This window comes from Schistocerca gregaria, chromosome 5 (genome assembly GCF_023897955.1).
Source record: "Schistocerca gregaria isolate iqSchGreg1 chromosome 5, iqSchGreg1.2, whole genome shotgun sequence".
Lineage (NCBI taxonomy): Eukaryota > Metazoa > Arthropoda > Insecta > Orthoptera > Acrididae > Schistocerca > Schistocerca gregaria.
Genome location: NC_064924.1, coordinates 462,513,886 through 462,535,460, shown reverse-complemented (window position 1 = coordinate 462,535,460; position 21,575 = coordinate 462,513,886). Strand labels below are relative to the sequence as shown.

At 41.2% G+C, this 21,575-nt stretch overlaps 1 protein-coding gene across 3 annotated transcripts in view; it reads left to right on the top strand.

The window, feature by feature from the left end:
* LOC126272059 (EH domain-binding protein 1) overlaps positions 1 to 21,575 on the top strand; it is a 197,302-nt gene that overhangs the window by 102,436 nt on the left and 73,291 nt on the right. For all 3 annotated transcript variants that reach the window (XM_049974582.1, XM_049974581.1, XM_049974583.1), the window contains exon 11: positions 8,930 to 9,179. In XM_049974582.1, the coding sequence (XP_049830539.1) occupies positions 8,930 to 9,179 (250 nt within the window). The remainder of the gene's footprint in view (positions 1 to 8,929; positions 9,180 to 21,575) is intronic.

Sequence of the window (21,575 nt, the reverse complement as noted above, 5' to 3'; positions counted from 1 at the left end):
CTGCTCTAAATGGTCTCACATGACAGAATCAATGTGATTCCTGGAGAAATATTCTAGTGCGAGGGTACTGTGTGATTATGAAGAGTGAACCACAGAATTCCCATCTGTGGAGTTCTTGTTAGAGGTTAAGAATCCAAGGAATGTCTCTTTCTGTGTTGAGTAGAACAGTTAGATTCTGCCTGTATTGGTATGCCTGCTGTAAAGCTGCTTCCAATATTGTCATCTTATCACTAGGCAAATATTTTTTGAACACATCCTGAAAGCAACTACAGTGCTCTTTTATTTCTTCAACACAGATTAGTTGTTGGTTCACCATGCCCTCCAAGGTCTTCCCTTTGCTGCTAATAAGCTTTTGTTTTGAGAGGAGAATGAGGATTGCCTCGAAAGCTGTGGAAAAGTGCATCCTTCCATCTGTCACTAGATAGTATGAACAGGATTTCATTTTGAAACTTCTTGACAGATTAACAATTTGAGAACTAGGCAACTAGGTTGTAGTTCATCTGGCTGGTACTGTGCTTTTTCATAGTTTTTCTGAATTTTGTGCAGTTGATTCTACTGCGCAGGACTGACTTCAGTTTACTGCATTTCAAAGAAAGGTCTCCTTTATGTGAAATTCTGTAAAGAAACAAAACTGTCACTGACCTTTTTTATAATGAAATGAAATGTGCTACTTTCTCAACAACAAAAATTTTTGTCATGATTTGTTTCACAAGGAGATACAACAAGAAGTTGTTGGTACTGAAAATAAAACTGTATTAAAATGTAGTTTTTTATCGAAAATTACTTAGTGACATTTGTCTTGTATTTAAAAAAATGGAGGATTTTGGAAAACCATCATTCTTCACAATAGTGCCTGTTATCTTTCCTTGTCACTTTCCTAGGTCTTGCTTCATCTTGCCTCGATTCATTCTGCATAAAACCTTACATCTCCTCTGAGGCCATTTTGACATTTCTGTAAGTGGAATCAATTTAAGAAAAGTGTACCATTGAGTCTGTTTAGAGGTGAACTAATTTAATGGAAGTTGATTCCATCAAGCCTCCTTTGTTTGTCAAAGCTGTTGCCAATTCAGTAACAAATTCAACAAGATGTTTGCTAACATATTTCAACCCGTTACATAAAAAGTACAAATTTATGATCATCCTGAAAATGTGGAAAAAAGGTTTCTTTCGCCTCTTTATTTGTTTCTTCTCAAAAGGGTTGTAGCCCATTAGCTAGTCACTGTGGTCCACACCTTCCATGTTTTTATTATAAGCTAGAATACTGGTGTGTTTTATCTTGTCTATCATTCCTAATTTTGTTCTGACATTGACATGAGATGAAATCATTTTGTGCTTTGTCGTCAAAAGAAATATGTTCAAAGTGTCTTTCCATTTCACAAACAGCAAATGGTCTCACCTTTATACCCCTTCTTATATGTGATGAGGTCCTTAGAAAGCATATTTTTGGAATATAATCCATGTCACATAGAAGCTACATCACTCGTCTTCGTGCGCTGAAGCATGACTCGAACCAGAACAAATGGTTTTAATCTGCCAGGAAGTTTCATATCTTTGCACACGCCACTGTAGAATGAAATATTCATTCTGGATTATTTACTTTCACTATCATTATTAAGTTTTCGTATGCTTAACTGATTCTATTCACTAGCAAGAGCAGTTTTCCAAGCCTTAGTTAGTATGGATTTTACCTCCAGCAGAACGTGGATGTTATGGTCTTAAGTTTTTTTAAATGAAATTCCACATGTCCATCTACTCAGTGTCTTTTTTAGTAGTGGAAAGCTGGATCTAGACTACTTGTAGAGGTTGCACTAGCATAATATTCTGTCATTACCTGGACAGTGTCTCCAGTGTTTGTATGTGGACTTAATTGGTAATACAGGTGATAGTGGTGTGCTGGATTGCCTGTTGAAAATCCTCCTTCCCATACTTCTATGGAACTTTTGGTTTGTTTTATCAATTCCAGAAGTTTCTACCATGACATTTTTTAGTCTTCACTTTGCTTTTGCTGTTCATAACCTAAAGTGCTGTGAGCTTCTCAACAGTTGGCAAATCCCTGTAACTTTCCACCCTTCTGTACGTGACTGGTGAATCATAATTATTTCCATTCTGAGGATCCATGTCGGCAGCTTCCATTCAGGAACTGCTCTGTGTTGTCAGTGAAGCTGAACAGGGAATTGGTTACTTGAGTGAAAATCAGAATCACTTTGCACAGAGCATCATTATTGAGTGATGGGGAGCATAATGACAGGTCATCACTGGAGAAACAACACTGAAGCAGTTGTGGCACGAGACATAAGTCTAGTATTGAGGAGGTGGAAGTCTTCATACTCGATAACAGTGTGTTTTATCTCCTGGGGGAGAGGAGGAGTGCCATACTATTTTTTGCAAGTGAGTTCACCAGGAGAAGAATTGGATGGAGGTGGCAGTTATTAGAGTGTATCTTCGCAGTCTCACTGTCCGTGAGCCTACTTGGTGGAAGCAATGTTTATATGGTTATCTTCCTCTGGCTGTATATTGTGATGACAACAAGAAGTAATGGCCTTGTTTACGTAGCTGATTGATATATTCAATGTCAGGATAGTACTGGGTGACAAGTGGTGTGCTCATAAGTTGTTTTTTGGAGGGATCAGCAGTACCAGGATTGGATGTGATGGTCCAAGAAATCTCCATTTGATCTAGGCTGTTGGGATTACTATTTCTGGTGAAGGCTGGAGTGAGTGAGGTGGTGTATTGCCCTTAAGTGTTTGCATCTGAACAAATACGTTCACCGCGAATGCCAAGGCTGTATGAGAGGGAATGTTTGACAGTACTTGCATCTTGACAGTTGCCGTCCTTAGCAAGTCAAATATTCCCTCCCATACAGCCTTGGCATTCTAGGTAAATGTATTTGTCTGGATGCAGACTCTTTAGAGCAATGCACCGCCACTCTCACTTCAGCCTTCAGTGACTTAATAGTCTCAACAGCCTAGTTCAAAAACAGATTTCCCAGGCCATCACATCTAATCAGGGTACTGCTGATCCCTCCAAAAAACAACATTGGAACACACCACTTGTCACCCAGTATTATCCTGGTCTTCAGTGTATCAATCAGCTTCTTCAACAGGGCCATGACTTTCTAAAATCATGCCCTGAAATGAGATCCATCCTGTCTGAGATTTTGCCCACCACACCTAGAATAGCTTTTCGTCGCCCTTCCAGTCTCCGCAATATCTTTGTCAGACCCTATGTGCCTTCTGCACCCACTCCCTAGCCCATGGCTCCTACCCCTGTGACAGCCCCTGGTGCAAGACATGCCTTATGCACCTTCGTACCACCACATATTCCAGTACAGTAACTGGCAAAACATATGCTGTCAAAGGGAGAGCCGCCCGTGAAATGACATGTCATATGCCAGCTGTTATATAAAACCTGTTCAGCCTTCCATGTCGCATTACTACCACCTAGTTATCAATCAGGATGAGTGGGCATAGGCAGAGGGTGTGTACAGGCAACACAATATCCTGTTGCAGAGAACCCTGTACTACATGACATGACCCCACCTTTAAGCTCTCAGGTTTTCAAACCTCATCCTGTGCAGGCCACAATGGTCATTCCTTCTCATCCAGTCTGGTAAGTCTGCCCTGACTTGGGGTTCTGAGTGGATTCTAAACTGTACTCCTTTCCCTAAACCCCTCAAGTCCTTTTCCTTCACCCCTCTTCCTTCCGCTTCAACTCTTCTGCCAGTAGGAGGAGCCACTGGATCCAAAAGCTTGTGAAAGTTAAAATACTTGTGTGTGTGTGTGTGTGTGTGTGTGTGTGTGTGTGTGTGTGTGTGTGTGTGTGTGTGTGTGTGTGTGTTCCCCTGCCGCAGCTGGGTGATCAGATTTTTTTCCTCTCTCCATTTACATTATATTATCAATAATTGATTATTTTTGTTGTTATATAAAATTATAGTTCACATCACTTTAGAAGGCGGCCCTATTTTCAGCCATCCTGTGCATCCCCCACTATTAACTGCTAACAGCCAGTAAGATTCATTCTCGGTCCAAGTGGCTAGACATAAATTACAAATTAGACTGTGAGAATCTCTCTCCCACATGCTGCACTGTTGCCATATTTTGTGACAATACAGTTTCATTCACTGAGTGATCAAATTACTCATTCAGATGTCGATGTTACTTTCTTGTAGCAGTACAGCTGTGTGCATGTGTGTCTGTAAATGTTTTAGTGTGATTTCCAACTGAAAATGTCAAGTGACGGCAAAAAACGGGACGTTTCTCACAAGCAACATTAATTAAATTGTGCACCTGTGGGGTACAGTCTTAGTTGTGCGACTGCATTCATGATTTCCTGTTAGGAACATCATTGTATGTAGTAATCATTGTAAAATCATAGTCAAACAGAAGTAATATCTGGCATTTGCAAGGAAGTGTTATAGGCATTCCTCTGTTTCTGTTCCAATTAACGATTTAGAAGACAATCTGAGCAGCCCTAAGTTTGAACTCACCACTGTGTTCCTCAAACCAGTCCAGCAGACTCCACGTCTTGTGGTATGGTGCATTATGTTGCTGAAAAATGCAACTGATATCTGGAAACATGTTTCGTGAAGGGGTGTATGTGGTCTGCAACCAGTGTACGACACTCCTTGGTCGTCATGATGCCTTGCAAGAGCTATACTGGACCCATGGATTCCCATGTGAATGTTCCCCAGAGCATAATTAGTCACCACCAGCTTGTCTTCATCCTGCAGTATAGGTGTCGAGGAGCTGTTCGCCTGGAAGACAACAGATTCGTCCCCCCCCCCCCCCCCCCCCCTCCCTCCCCAAGATACCGGGATTCATTAGACCATGCAGTGCTGTGCCACTGTGCCAACCTCCTGTACTGATGGCCATGTGCCCATTTTAGTCTTAGTCATAGTGTTAACATTGGCACATGCATGGGTTGTCGGGGGACGCCCATCGTTAGTAGTGTTTGGTACATTGGGTGTTCAGACACACTTGTACTGTGCCCAGCATTAAAATCTGATGTTAGTTCCACCACAGTTTGCCATCGGTCCCATTTCACCAGTCTGCCCAGCCTACGACGTTCGACTCTGTAATGAGGGGTGGCTGCCTAACCCCGCAATGTCTGGACGTGTTTTCACTTTGGTTTCGCCATGTGTTGAAGACGCTCACCAGAGCACTCCTGGAAAACCCAAAAAGCTGTGCTGTTTCTGAAACGATTTTGCCGAGCCTCCAGGTCCTCACGGTCTGTCCTTGATCAGACTCAGACAGATTGCACGCCTTCCCCATGCTACTCAAGGGCAGCATGCTCACTGATACTACATGCAGCCTGTGTGTGTCTAGCAGTCACTCCTCGCCAAGTGACACTGCTGTCGCCTGGATGGTTTTGTATCGATAGTAGGTCAGTAGTCGTAATGTTCTAGCGGATCAGTGTATATTAAATATTTAATACCATAGATCTCAACCAATTTACCAATTCATTTCAAGTGACATAAATTCCCAATCAAGGTTTTGCTAGTTGTAATATAATATCGATAGACCTTCCTCTTTTGTGATCTGTTGCTTTAGGATATTATGCCTTTACAATGAATGGTTGTAGATTTCATAGACAAATATAGTACACTACACTGTGAAATGAATAATCATTGTGATATTTTAGATATATGAAGAAACTGTTACATTCAAAAATTAAATTTGACTCATTGAACAATGTTGTACATGTAGCTTAAGTATTTCAATGTACTATCACCTTTTTTGTAGAAATTATTGTTTTAGAATCTTGCCAGCTGTTGGATACTTTAAGAAATGATAATTTTTAAGGAAACCGTGCTTGCTTAAATATTTACTTCCTTGAAAAATATGTTTCACAAGTGAATTCAAAACTGGTGCTGCATACTGATTGTTATTGATGGCTATCTGCACTTACAGTAAAAAGTATCTTCCACAAAATGAAAGAGGTTCAGGTATGTTCTATTGACATGTATTTTCGTTTTCCCACATTAAGGATAGGAGAATGTACTCTGCAGCTGCTGATAATTGATTTAGTGATACAGAATTTTGCCTTTGAATTCTGAATTATTGTTTAATGAAGTGTAATTGGTGATGTAGCAATGATGTGCATATTCTTCAGTGTACATATTTAGACTGATTACAGTGTGTTGTTTTTCAAGGCCTGTTTTGATAAAACTCAGCCAAAAACTTTCCCAAAATCTATGTATTTCAGATAAAAAGTAATTCCCTTCTTTAACTTAATTGCAAGTGGTTCATTGTGGTGTATCTATGTCTATAGCCAACTTGATCCCTTGCCTGATTGTAATCTAAGGTGTTCCTATGCAGTTGATAATAATATTAAAAATACTGTAGTTAGCAATTGAACACATCATGGAATTAATGTTTATGGCATCCTTGTTCCAGTATGTGTGTTTTGACACTTTGTTCCTCCTCTGTCTCAATTAGTAGCATTTTTAAATATTTTGTGCTGACTTCATAACTGATCAAATTACATTTTTGACACACACAGTGCTTGATTTGTAAAAAAGAATAAAGAAAGAAAAAAAGAGATGCGTGTGTAATCTGCCCTAGTCTTCAGAATCTGTTTTCTGTTTTTGAGTAATAGTGGCACTTGCTCTCTCTCATTTTTACCTCCATAATTAGCAACAGGTAGCACTTAGCATCAAGTTTGCACTTAGTGTAAATGAGCAACTGTACGGGCATACTCACAATGAAGTCTCCAGTGATAATAGAGCATGATTTGAAACAATGCCTGTTGAATCACAGAACCACCTTGTCCAATCCCTTCCCTTGTTACTGCCTCAGTAAGCATTAGGATGACAGTAACTCCTGTACCCAACTACTCTTTAGTATCATCCATGTTCATTTTCCTCTTCATGTCTCAAGTAATAAAACTATGACAGGTCAGTATCCAGAAAAGGAATTCACAATGCCTCGCAGCACAAGGATAGGAAATTCATGTGTCCATTTCAAAGAAATCATCCTAGCATTAAACAATCCATGGGAAACCTATATCTGGATATTTGGACAGAGATTGTAACCCTGCTTGTTTCCCATTCGCATTTTATTATTCCATTCAGGACAAAAGGAGAGAAATGTCTAACACAGTCTATTGATTCGAATTATTAAAATAGGATCTACATAAAAAATCTATACAAGAAACATGTTCAATAATAGAAAAAAATGAGGACCCATTGTGCAAACACAGTGTTTGATTTTATGGCCACATATGAAGAATGAATGGTTCAAAATAAATTAAACATATCAACATCTTTGACTCAGAAGCCATGTCACACGAAGATCAAAGTATATCTAGAGGAAATGTGTCTGTAACCAAAAGTAATTTAGTACCATTCACTGATATTGGTATTTAATATTGTCGTAGGCCTGCAAAGGAAAATGCTAGAGCATGGTCCGTCACCTAGAGTTTATGAATCAATGTAGCCAGCATAATTAATGCCATTTTAATCATTCTGCAAACTCTTAGAGAGAAATGGTGGTGGGAATTGGTGGGGGGAGTCAGATTATGTTTTTCAGGTTGCATTAGACGGTTTGATACATACAAATATTTTAAAAAATGCAAGTGTTCAGTAGTGTGTCAAAAGAAAATAAAGAGGAAGTGACATTATTGAAAAGTATTACATATGTTTCTTGATGTTTTGCTAGCAGGTACAATAATCCATCATCTTTCTGGTGCAGATCCATAATAGTATTATTTATTCCTCACATTCTGCCCGATAACATGCCAGTGACTCACCTTAAAGATTACTGTAAAGTTATCAGCCAAAATATCAGAAGAAGAAAGAATACAAATACTATCCAGGATGAACACCAGGTAGATGATGGAATACTGCATTACATAATTTATAAAACTTCATGATGGTTCACAATGTATGAAAGGTATAGTTGAATAAAGCATGTGAACATTCTGTGGTTTAATGTATTTACACGACATACTTTCTGTATGTACCTGGCCAGAATTGGAAATAAGTAGAGGGAATGTGATGGCTTGCCATTCTTCATAAGTGACTGTGTGTTAACATGGAACAATGTGCACACCACACTAAACTCACTATTTATATAATATATGGTATAAACTTTCATTAGTAATTCATCTAGCGTGTTCTCTGACACACTGCAATGGGCACCTTTACTATAAGAACTATGATATTGCAGCTGTACATTTTGATTATGTTTTCAAGTAGCAGTAGACATCTAAGTACAAAATCTCCTTGGAGCTCATTGTTTGGTACGACTCAGTTACACATGCTAATCAAGAGTCTTGTATCTACTGTTTAATGACATTGATTACTCCTATAATTTTTGTTTACTCTTTAGTCATGCATAACTTAATGCTTTCAGCTCGATGATGCAAATTTCCAATTTTCCACTTGGTGCCGCCATGGCATGAATGTGTGTTGGCACTTCCTACTAAATTCTTCTTTGTATGTCCATTCTGCAATATTCATGTAATATCCAGCTCATTGCTTTATTTTTTGTCAACAGATATCCAGGTCCTCGATCAGTAATGGCTGTAACAATTGACATAAGCAAATTAATAAATTCACATTGATTCAGACTTGTAGCCTAACAGTACTGTCTGATTAAGGAAGTATGGATGATGGAACAACTACTGCTCTCTATATTTGATGGAAACCTTACTATTGGAGCTTTGGGTGTTCAGTGTATAAAATTGTAACAGGCTGCAAGTCCTAATTTCTATACATATCTCCTCTTGAAATATGTGCTTTTCTGTTGGTAAATGCTATTTTACAGTGATTGAGTTGTGGATGATCTGTTACTGATGGTAGTTATATGCTAAATGGCTGTGCAAATGTGATCCGTCACAGTGTGAAGTTTTATCTCTAGTTTGGCCCAGATGGCCAACAAGTTGAATTATTATTTATGTGTAACTTTTGAGTATGTGTGTGTTTCAGGTCTGCTTCAATTGATTCGGAAGGAACAGGTGACAGTGAAGGAAACAAAAGTGCAGTTCTTTCCCCAAAGACAGCTCGGCAGAACTCTTTACTTAGGCTCCGGTTACCACTTGTGTCTGGTGACTCTGGGGACAATCCAGAAAAGTCTCCAACATCGGTAAAAGATGTCAAAGACAAAATTCTTGCCAGTTCAAAGAGTATAATTGGAAAAGTTTTGTCCCCTACCAAGGACAAATTTAACAGAGAAAAGGTATATTATCATAAGTTAGTTTCACACAATTAAAGTGTGTACCTGTAAATGTAATTTACATTGTGGCTCCCTTGTCTCAGCATCCTAGCAGACTTCACTGTCTTATCAGCCATGACAGGTTTGTTTCAGTGGCTGATGAAAAGAATATTAATAAATAATGGGTTATAGGTGTCTTATGTGTGATAAGTTTCTGCTTGCTTATGAATAGGGTTCGTTTTCTTACCAACCCCTACATTATATATTACAGTTTCTTGAATTGTCAGTCATGTGTCTTATAATATATTCCGGTTGCCTTATATACACATATCAAAGAAAAATTTTGCGTCATCCCGATTCCCAGAACTCCTGAAGATAGATGTTGACTGTGGATATTGTATCACAGACACAGTCCCTTTGTCGGTTCAGAGATGTCACTAAACTTGCCCAAAGACATAAACAACCATGCATGAGCAGCACCTATTAGAGACGGAGGGAGTCAGACAGCCTATCAGTTCCAGTCATTCCATCAGGATGGAAGTACACGGCTTGTGTTATCTGTAGTTCAACCATGCCTAGACGTTCAATACTGCAGTATGCTTTGTTACTTTGTGCCAGGAAGGGCTCTCAACAAGGGAAGTGTCCAGGTGTCTCGGTGTGAACCAAAGTGATGATGATCGGACATGGAAGACTTACAGAGAGAGAGAGGAACTGTTGATGACGTGCCTTACTCAGGCTGCTCAAAGGCTACTACTGCAGTGGATGACCACTACCTACGGATTATGGCTCGGAGGAACCCTGACTGCACCCGTGCCACCATATTGAATAATGCTTTCCGTGCAGCCACAGGACAGCGTGTTAAAACTCAAACTGTGCGCAATAGGCTGCATGATGCACTTCACTCCTGATGTCTGTGGCGAGGTCCATCTTTGCAACCACGACAAGTGCAGCTCAGTACAGATGGCCCAACAACATGCTAAATAGACCGCTTAAGATTGGCATCACATTCTGTTCACCGATGAGTATCACATATGCCTTCAACCACACAATCATCGGAAACATGTTTGGAGGCAACCTGGTCGGGCTGAATGCCTTAGACACACTGTCCAGCAAGTGCAGCAAGGTGGAGGTTCCCTGCTGTTTTGTAGTGGCATTATGTGGGGCCGACATATGCCACTGGTGACCATGGAATGCAACGAAATGGCTGTATGATATGTCATGCCATCCTCCGACCGATAGTGCAACCATATCAGTAGCATATTGGCAAGGCATTCATCTTCATGGATAACAATTTGCGCCCCCATCGTACCCTTCTTGTGAATGACTTCCTTTAGGATAACGACATCGCTCTACTAGAGTGACCAGCGTGTTCTCAAGTTATGAACCTTATCGAACATGCCTGGGCTAGATTGAGAAGGGCTGTTTATGGACGACGTGACCCACCAGCCACACTGAGGGATCTATGCCGAATCGCCGTTGAGGAGTGAGACAATCTGGACCAAAAGTGACTTGAACTTGTGGCTAGTATGCCATGACGAATACAGGCCTGCATCAGTGCAAGAGGATGTGTTACTGGGTATTGAGGTATCAGTGTGTACAGCAGTCTGGACCATCATCTCTGATGATCCCACTGTATAGTGGTATAACATGCAATGTGTGGTTTTCATGAGCAATAAAAAGGGCGGAAATGATATTTATGTTGATATCTATTCCAATTTTCTGTACAGTTCCAGAACTCTCGTAATCGAGGTGATGCACAGCTTTTTTTATGTGTACTTTGCTGTGGATCGGGGCCTGCTAATCAGTACCTGATAACCATGCTCCAGCAGTATGGGATGGACCTCATATCCTCTTGTGTAGTTGCTGTGCTGGAAAGAGAACTTTATCATCTCTCAAAACTACCAAGGAACTCAAAGTTTCCTGCAATAAGTGTTATATTTAAAAATGATAGTTCCTTAATATTTTGTACATAGATTGGCAGATCATTCACATGCTCAGTTCTGTCTCGTAACTAATACAACCACCATTCAGTTTTCTTCTGCAGATTTTTGTCCTTACAATGTTCTTTACTCTGAGGCTAGTAAAGTATTGTTGCTTCTCTTTATGTCTACTGGTGCACCTTTCAGACGAAACTGTGCACAGTGGAAAGTTCCCCAACTTAATACCCCATCCCAGGGGCCTCACCATTGTTTGGTGAGTTCATGCTTGGGTACCATGGAACCACAGCCTTTGCAACACCTTTTCCCTTTCTGTGCTGCATGTCTTTCCTCCTGCTATAATTTTTCCCCTCCCTTGAGGAACATGTCTGGGATATTTTTGGGAATGTGTTCTGAAGTTTTAGTAGCCTGCCATCAGAACAGTCTCACATCTGTTTTTTCTTTCTGTATTCACTCTGCATATCCTACCCTTCCTCTGATTGGGTGTCTGAGGTTCCTCGTTGTTTCTTCTTCCTCCCAGTGTGCTCCTTAAGGCCAGTCCATGTGTTTGATTTGTAACAGGTGACTGAGTACTGTGTTGTTCCAAGACCCAGCTTGACAGATAGGGGTTGTACGTACCGCCTGTTACAGGTCAGGCCCAGGGAGGGGTGGTTGCCTGAGCTGTGACCTTCCAAAATTGCCAGTTTGTCCCAGTCAGGAGTTCGGGAGGTGTGACCTGAGGTATGGACAATCATGTAAGGCGGGTGAACAACTCCCATCTTGGGGACCCCCAGTTGGAAGGAGCCTGCCATCAGAGATGTTGGAAATCATAGGGGGATTTTTTTCTTAGTGAGCTTATCACCATCTCAGTCTACGTCTACTAAAAGTGGACAGAACGAGGCTAAAGGTTCCAAGACTCTCCCAGCTGCACCTTGGTTCCTCATGGCATCACATACCAAAGATGGTGAGTCCTTTGCTACAGTTAATCCATTCATTGTTCAGAAAGGTGTTGATGCTATTATAGGCCCTGTGAAGTCCTGCTTTCGTTTATGCAATGGACTTTGCTTCTGGACACCAATTGTGATTTTTAAGCCCAACAAGTGCTTACAGTTTTGCTGCTCCACGGCTATTCTGATCGTGTTGAGGCCCATCAAATGCTGAATTCTTTGTGTTATGGTATTTACATTCAGCTGCATGATGGTCTGACTGAAGGAGTAATCCAAACTTACTGCTTTGATCAGGGTGTCACTGCTGTCCATCGGGTAATGAAAAAGGTTGTTGCAACCTTAATGCCTACACACACTTTTTTCCATATGTTCGATTGAATAGTGTTTCCGTTGAAGATAAAAGCAGGCTATGAAGTCATCACAGTCTGACCATCCGTTCCTTACCCAGTGCATTGCTACCAGCATCAACATTACAACCACACTCGCCTGTCCTGTAAAAACATGGCCGAATTTGTTACTTATTGTAAGGATGCTCACAAGGGTGACCTCCCCTCTGTATCATTTGTAAAGGCAACCGTGCCATCTTATCTCATGAATGTCACATGTATCTAGAGGAGCAGGTCATCAAGGAGATCTGGGTGAAGGAAAAAGTACCTTACCCTGTTGCTTGCAATTTGATGGCTTGTCGAAAGCTCTGCATCTCACCATCCGGCACTTACAGCACCGTTCTTTTTACATCTCACTCCACAAAAGACATGGCCATGGCCACGCAAACTTGTGACCTCCAGTTCAGCACTGCAATTGTAAAATTGCCCAGTATAATTGTAGCATCCCATTCCTGTTCTCCTCCAACTGTGCAACAAGCCATCAAATCCTCACTTCTGATGGTGAAATTGCCTGCTACACAACTGATGAGCCAGGAAAGACACACATAATACTCCCATGAAAACTTACTACATTCCACTAGCCAAAAAACATCTGAGTATTCATCTGCCAATTGCAAAGACTCCAAGAAATCAAACACAAGCAAATGGTCATCTCCTTTCTTGACTTGCAGATGCTATTAAACAATGTCTTCATGTGGTACCCCCACCCAACTGACCTCCATTATGTTGATGTGCACTGCCTACCTTTTTTTCTGCACTGGAATCAGCAGGCCAACCCAGTGAGAATGCCAACGCCTCTGTAGGTCTCATAGCCTCAATGCCCTGAAGCAATGAGTTTTGAAAGCCTGGCACTCGGCAGCTGCCGAGGTGATTACTCTTCATTTGTTCCCTGCGTCCCATTCCCCATTATGCCTCTTCTCCAATTGAATGTTCATGGCATTAGGTCTCACAAGGAGGAATGACACTGCTCTTAGAATTCCAGTGTGCACTTGTTCTCTGCCTCCAAGAAACAACATTATGTCCTAATAACTGCTTTGACCTCTCGCACTTCCTTCCGGTCCGCTTTGAACTTTTCCTCGAGGACAGCATTCCATCTTGTGGGTGAGTAATGCTGCTCATCTGGGATGACATTCATAGCCAAGCCATCTCACTGACCACTTAGCTGTAATCTGTTGCAGTCCACATTATCCTTCCTTGCTTCATCTTTTCTCTTTGCAACATCTACTCCATCCTTAATTCGATGTCAACAGAGCAGACTTTCTCCAGCTTGCTGGTCAACTGTCACCCCTTTTTTGCTGCTTAGTGGCTTTAATGCACACATCCCACTTTGGGACTCTTCCAGAACCTGTCTGAGAAGTGCCCTGTTGGTTGACCTTCTCAATCAACTCGGCCTCATTTGTCTTAACCCTGGAGCACCCATGGTCCTTTCAGACTCCATGCATTGCTATTCACATTTGGGCCTCTCATTCTGTGCTGCCCAGCTTGTTGGTCAACTCGAGTAGTCCATTCTCTGACATTTACTCAAGAGACCATTTCCCATGTGCTATACATTTGCTGACTCCTACCCCATCTATGTATAAACCCAATTGGCAGCTTTCTGAGGATGACTGGAGGCTGTATCCTCTCTGCTGACCTTTCATGAACAACATTTTCACAGTTGTGATGACCAGGTAGAGTACCTCATGGTCGTCATTCTTTCCACTGCAAAACATTCCATACCTCCTACTTCATTTTACCTGCACAGTGTCCCAGTCACCTGGTGGACTGAGGTGTTCTGTGCTGTGACACAATTCTGTCACAGAGACATCAGAGTTTTTTAACTGCCATCCTACAATGGTGAACTGTACCATTATAGACAATTACGTGCTCAGTGTTTTTGCATTCTTTGTGATAGCAAAAAAGCTAGCTCGATTTCATTTACCTGTTCTTTCAACAACTCACTTCCTCTCCTGTCGTGTTGGTCAATCTCTGTCAGCTCTCTGGGACCAAGGTCGATTCCCAGATTTCCAGTCTGACTGTAACAGGTGATGTCATTGTGGACCCTTCAGCTAACTGCAACACCTTCGGCTCCTATTTTGTTGAGATTTTGAGCTCCACTATCTACCATCATGCCTTCCTCCTTCAGAAATGAGTGGAGGAAACTTGGGTGATACCTTTCTCCTCTCAGATTCATGAATGCTACAAAGCTGCCTTTACTATGAGGGATCTAGATCTTGCTCTTATTTCATTCTGATATTTTGGTCAGGGCTGGACAGTGTTAACATTCAGATGGTGCAGCACTTTATCCTGTGGGCAAGCAATTTCTCCTCCACATGTACAACCACATTTTTCTGGGCAGATCGCAGATTTCCCAGACGCTGGTGTGAAGCCACTGTCATACCCATACCTCCGCCTGATGAGGACAATCACTTTCCTTCCAGCTACTGCCCCATTTCTCCCACTAGCTGTGTTTGCAATGGGATGGATTCAAGCTGGGTGGATTGGTGGCTTGAGTCTCACAATCTGCTACCCACTGCACAGTACGGATTTTGAGCACACCGTTCTGCAGGTTGACCATCTCGTGACTTTGCCAACCCATATCATGAGTAGTTTTCTGGGTAAATACCACACTGTGACCATGTTTTTTGATTTGGAGAAAGCCTACGACACCTGCTGGAGGGCTGGTACCCTCTTTACTCTATACACATGGGGTTCCGAGGCCACCTACCCCGTTTCCTTCAGGAATTTTTAAAAGATCACATTTTCATTATATGTGTGAGTTCGCCCTAGTCGGAGTTCATCAACCAGGACAATGGGGTGTTTCAAAGCTCCATCATGAGTGATGTCCCCATGCTATGTCCATTAACTCTATTACAGCATGTCTCCCACCAGGGATCTCCAACTCTCTTTTTGTTGACAACTTTGCGATCTATTGCTGTTCTCCGCAGACTTGTCTTCTAGAGTGGTGTCTTCAGCAATGTCTTGATCGTCCAGACTTTTGCTTTTCCACTGACAAAACCATTTGTATGAATTTCTGACAGCACAAAGAGCTTCTTCCAACTTCTTTACATCTTGGGCCTGTTGCTCTTCTGTTGGCAGAAACTACAAAATTCCAGGGGCTCTTGCTTTATAGAAAACTTTCTTGGACCTCCCATGTGTCTTACCTGACCACACACTGTACCCAGTCTCTCGATTCCTACATGTCCTAAGTGGTACTTCCTGGGGAGAGGATCAGACACCCTCCTCAATGTATACCAACCCCTTGTCCATTTGAAACTAGGCTATGGGTGTTTTGTTTAGTCATCTGCATGTTCGTCCATCTTAAACCATCTTAATACAATCCACCATTGTGGAATCCATTTGGTGACTAGTGCCTTTTATACAGCCCGGTTGAGAGCCTTTATGCAGAAGCTGCCGAACTACAAATGTCACACTGGCATGATGTTCGGCTCAGCAGATAACCACTTGTCTACCATGCTTGGCCACCCATGCTGTGCTTTCTTTGTTGACGACTCCCTTGGCAACCAGTATGGGGCGGGTCCATTGTCTGTTACCTCCCAGAGTTTGCTTTGGATCCTACACCAGCAGCTTAACATCATGCAACCTGCCATGTTCCTGATAGATGTGAACCCTTCACCACTTTAGTTACGTGTGACAGCCCGTGTTCATCTTGGACTTCATTCACTTCCTCAGGAAAGTACTCTAGATTTGGTCTATCGCATTAAGTTTCTCGACCTTTGCACACAACTTCATGTACACTGATCAGATGTGTACACTAATGGTTCTAAGAGGGGGTTAGGTGTGCACTCTTCATTGGCACCTACCATTTTCGGTATCAGCTTCCAGAACACTGCTCAACAGGCCACCCAGTACATCTGGCAATACAGGCTTTGTAATTGTCATACGTTCCAATTCTCACAGTGCCCTTCAGAGCCTGTGTGTTCGGTAAACAGCCGATTCCTTAGTGCAGCATGTTCAAGCTTCCACTTACTGTTGAGGAAGCCACTGTGACGTCCATGGGGGTTCATGTTGGTCTGATGGCTGAAGTGCATCTACCTCGGTCTGCTAGCTCTTCCATCCCTTTGGATGTGTTGCCGTCTGTTGGCAGGTGGGGTCAGTTTGGTTTCACCACTGGTCTTCTATTCATGGGAACAAGCTCTGGGGAATTGAAGCTATCCCAACGGCTTGGCTGACCTCATCTTGACCCTCTCGCCACAAGGAGATTATTTTAGCTAGGTTACATATTGGGCACTGTCGTTTTAGCCATCGCCATCTGTTACGTGGTGATTCCCCCACCGCTTAGTGTTAATTGTTGTCAACTTTATATGTTTTGCCATTTCCTGACCTGATGCCCTTTTCTTAACCACTTACATTCTATCGTATGTTTGCCATCTGAGTTATTGGCTGTTTTAGTGAAATAGGCGTGGGCTTCTGACTGCATTTTACTTTTTATCCGTCATAGAAATATGGCGAATCTATGGTTTGGGAGACCTGCTGTTTCCATTGCATATTTTGGGCACCTTTCTCCACAAGGAAGTCCTTTTTCTTAGCTCACATTCTTTCTGTTGATTAGACTTAGCATATAGTCACTTTTAAGTTTTTTTTTTTTTTTTTTTTTTTTTTTTTTATATATATATATATATATATATATATATATATATATATCTAAGGTTATGGCATGGGCACTTATGACCTTAGTTGTTTTTGCAGAAAGAAAAACTTAATAGCCACAGAAGTGGTATGATTGGGTCACACAAACCTCTTGTATTGTGTCAAGAGTGTAGTGGTCGAACATGACATTACTGAAATTGGCATGCTATACCTCATAGCCACCCATTGAAACAGATGATGTCGTGGACCACTTTTAAGGTTTGCCTTATTATTTTGCTATTCCCTTATAAATATACATATATGTTAACTTATTTTCTCTTGTGTTCTCTGAGACCAGATCTGTCTGCTATATTTTTTAATTTCATCAATTCAGGCAGTAGAGTTAAAACCTTTTCTCTTACTTTACTAAGGTATCAAGTGCCTTTTAGTTAGCTTCATTTAGCTCTTTACATAATTCCTTTTGAGTAGATTGGCTCTTACTTATCCTGGTTTATCAGGTATCCACCTTTATTATCCTAGGTTTGTTCACAAGGAACATGCTTCCCCATTGCATTTTATTTCTTGAAAAGGTAGCTTATTCAAATCACCACTTGTGGTATAAGGCACATTTATCATCATCCACCTCCCCCCCCCCCCCCTTCCAAAGAGCAACATGTCAGTCTATTATATTAATGTGGACACTCTATCTCAAATCTCAGATAATGATTAACTCTGTTCGAAAACATTCATTCATTCTCAGTTTTCATATAATTTGATTTGCTTCACCTAGTTTGAAGGGGGGAGAGTGGTTCTGTCTTCAAATTGAGTCCTGCGCCTGATTCTGTTATCAGATACAGCCTCACAGCTTTGTTGTTAATATCAAATGCAGTGAATCATGTTAAAAAAAAAAAACATGTGCATCATGTAAATGTCAAAGTGGCTTGTGCAGAAGCTACAGGGTGAAAAAACACCATTGTGTGTGTGATTGCAAATAAAGTCAACATTAACTCAAGGCAGAAGCTGAAGTTCTCTCTTCTATACTAGTTTGAGTAATTACCATGGATTTTGAATATGAAGCGATGTTTATTCATTTTTCTTGTGCTTTGAATGAATTCTTAGTTTTTGATATCAAAGTCAATGTGATTCTGTATACTCAAGTATTTACCCTGTGCTGCAATTCCCTCTGTACCATTCTTATATTCAGTATTTTGTGTTATGAAGGAAGTGGTGTTACCAGCCTACCTACAGTAGAGAAAGTTTGTATCTCTATTTTCTCAGCTTGGTGCAGAAAGTAAAGCTAGAAGATGTAATGTGAAGTGGTGGTGATGCTGTAGTCTTCAGTCCTGAGACTGGTTTGATGCAGCTCTCCATGCTACTCTATCCTGTGCAAGCCTCATCATCTCTGAGTAACTACTGCAACCTACATCCTTTTGAATCTGCATAGCGTATTTCTCTCTTGGTGTCCCTCTGTGATTTTTACCCTCCATGCTTCCCTGCAGTACTAAATTGGTGATCCCTTGATGCCTCAGAATATGTCCTACCAATCAGTCCGTTCTTCTAGTCAGGTTGGGCCACAAATTCCTCTTCTGCCCAATACTACTCAGCACCTCCTCATTAGTTACGTGATCTACCCATCTAACCTTTAGCATTCTTCTGTAGCACGACATTTCAAAAGCTTCTGTTCTCTCCTTGTTTAAACTGTTTATTGTCTATGTTTCATGTCCATACATCACTTGGGGGACTGATGACCTTAGCTGTTTAGTCCCCCTTAAACATCCAAACAACCACTACACCTCTTACATCACTACACCTCTTACATCACTACACCTCTTACATCGCTACACCTCTTACTTCACTACACTTCATACAAATACTTTCAAAAGAGACTTCCAGATACTTAAATCTATAGTCGATGTTGGCAAATTTCTCTTCTTCAGAAGTGCTTTCCTTGCCACCACCAGTCTACATTTTGTATCCTCTCTACTTCGACCATAAAGTTATTTTGCTGCCCAAATAGCAAACTCATCTGCTACCTTAACTGTCTCATTTCCTAATCTGATTTCCTCAGCATCACTTGATTTAATTCCACTACATTACATTATCCTTGTTTTTCTCTGTTAATGTCCATCTTATATACTTCTTTCAAGACACTGTCCATTCCGTTCAGCTTCTCTTCCATGTTCTTTGCTATCTCTGACAGAATTACAATGGCATTGGAAAACCTCAAAGTTTTTATTTCTTCTCCCTGGATTTTAATTCCTATTCCAGATTGTTTTTTAGTTTCCTATACTGCTTGTTCAACGTACAGATTGAATAACATCAGGGATAGGCTACAACTCTCTCACTCCCTTCTCAACCATTGCTTCCCTCTTGTGCCCCTCATCTCTTGTAACTGCCATCTGGTTTCTGTGCAAATAATAAATAGCCTTTCACTCCCTATATTTTACCCCTGCCACCTTTAGAATTTGAAAGAGATTATTCCAGTCAACATTGCCAAAAGATTTTTGTAAGTCTACAAATGCTATAAATGCAGGCTTGCTAGCTTCTAAGAAAAGTTGTAGGGTCATGTTCCTACATTTGTACGGAATCCAAACTGATCTTCCCAGAGGTCGGCTTGTACTAGTTTTTTCGTTCGTCGATGAAGAATTTGTGGTAGTATTTTGAAACTGTGACTTATTCAAGTGATAGTTCGGTCATTCTTACACCTGTCATCACGTGCTTTCTTTGGAATTGAAATTATTATATTCTTCTTGAAGTGTGAGGGTATTTTGCTTGTCTCATACATCTTGCTGACTAGATCAAAGAGATTTCTCATGGCTGGCTCTCCCAAGGCTACCAGTAGTTCTAATGGGATGTTGTCTACTTCTGGGGTCTTGTTTCTATTTCTGTTCCTTCAGTGCTCTTTAAAATTCTTAACACTGTAGCATATCTCCCATCTTGTCTTCATCTATGTCTCTTCCATTTCCATAATATTTCCCTCAAGCACATCGCTCTTGTGTGGATCTTCTACATACTCCTTCCACTTTTCAGCTTTCCCTTCTTTGCTTAGGACTGATTTACCACCTGAGCTATTGGTATGCGTACAGGTGATTCTCTTCCCTCCGATGGTCTCTCTGATTTTTCTGTAGCCAGCATCTTTCTTACCCCTAGTGATATATGCTTCTACGTGCTTACATTTGTCCTCTAGCCATTCCCACGTAGCTGCTTCGCACTTTATATTAGTCTAATTTTGTAGACATTTGTATTCCTTTTTTGCCTGATTATTTACTGCATTTTTATATTTTCTCCTTACATCAATTAAATTTAATATCTCTTGTGTTACCCAAGGATTTCTACTAGCCCTCATCTTTTTACCTATTTGATCCTCTGCTGCCTTCACTATTTCATCTGTCAGAGATACCCATTCTTCATCTATTGTATTTCTTTCCCACATTCTTGTCAATTGTTCCCTAATGCTATCTCTGAAACACTCTAAAACCTCTGGCTCTTTCAGTTTATCCAAGTCTCATCTCCTTAAATTCACACCTTTTTGCAGTTTCTTCACTTTTAAACTACATTCCATAACCAATAGATTGTAGTCAGAGGCCACATCTGCCTGTGGAAATGTCATAAAATTTAAAACCTGGTTCCTAAATCTCTGTCTCACCATTATATCATCAGTTTGAAACCTTCTGGTGTCTCCAGGTCCCTTCCACGTAGACAGCCTTTTTTCATGATTCTTAAAACATGTGTTAGCGATGATTGAGTTGTGCTCTACAAAATTCTACCAGACGGCTACCTCTTTCATTCCTTACCCCCAGTCCATATTCATTTACTGCTTTTCCTGCTCTTGCTTGTCATGCTATTGAATTCCAGTCCCCCATGGTTATTAAATTTTTGTGTGCCTTAACTATTTGAACAATTTCTTTTTTCTCACCATACATTTCTTCAATCTCTTCATCTGCAGAGCTAGTTGTCATATAAACGTGTTCTACTGTGGTAGGCACGGGCTTTGTGTCCGTCTTGGCTACAATAATGCATTCACTATGCTGTTCATAATAGCTTATCCGCATTCCTACTTTTTTTAAAAAAAGCTACTTCTGCATTACCTCTATTTGATTTTGTATTTGCAACCCTCTATCCACATGACCAGCTGTTCTTATTGGCTTTGGACTTCACTATATCTAACCTTAGCCTAACCATTTTCCTTTTAAAATTTTCTAACATACCAGTCCGATTAAGGGCTCTGACATTCCATGCTCCAATCTCTAGAACATCAGTTTTGTTCCTCCTGGTAAGATGTCCTCCTGAGTAGTCCCCACCCAGAGATCCCAATGGGGGACTAACAGTAAAGCTGCATGCCCTCTGGAAAAATTCCAGCCATAGTTTCCCCTTGCTTTCAGCCGTTTGCAGTACCAGCACCTCAATGCTGTTTCAGTGGATGTTACAATCCCAGTTCAGTCAGTCATCCAGACTGTTGCCCCTGTAACTACAGAAAAGTGTGCTGCCCCCCTTCAGGAACCACACGTTTGTCTGGCCTCTTAACAGATACCCTTCCGTTGTGGTTGCACCTATGGTACAGTGATCTGCGTCACATAGGCGCGCAAACCTCCCCACCAAGGG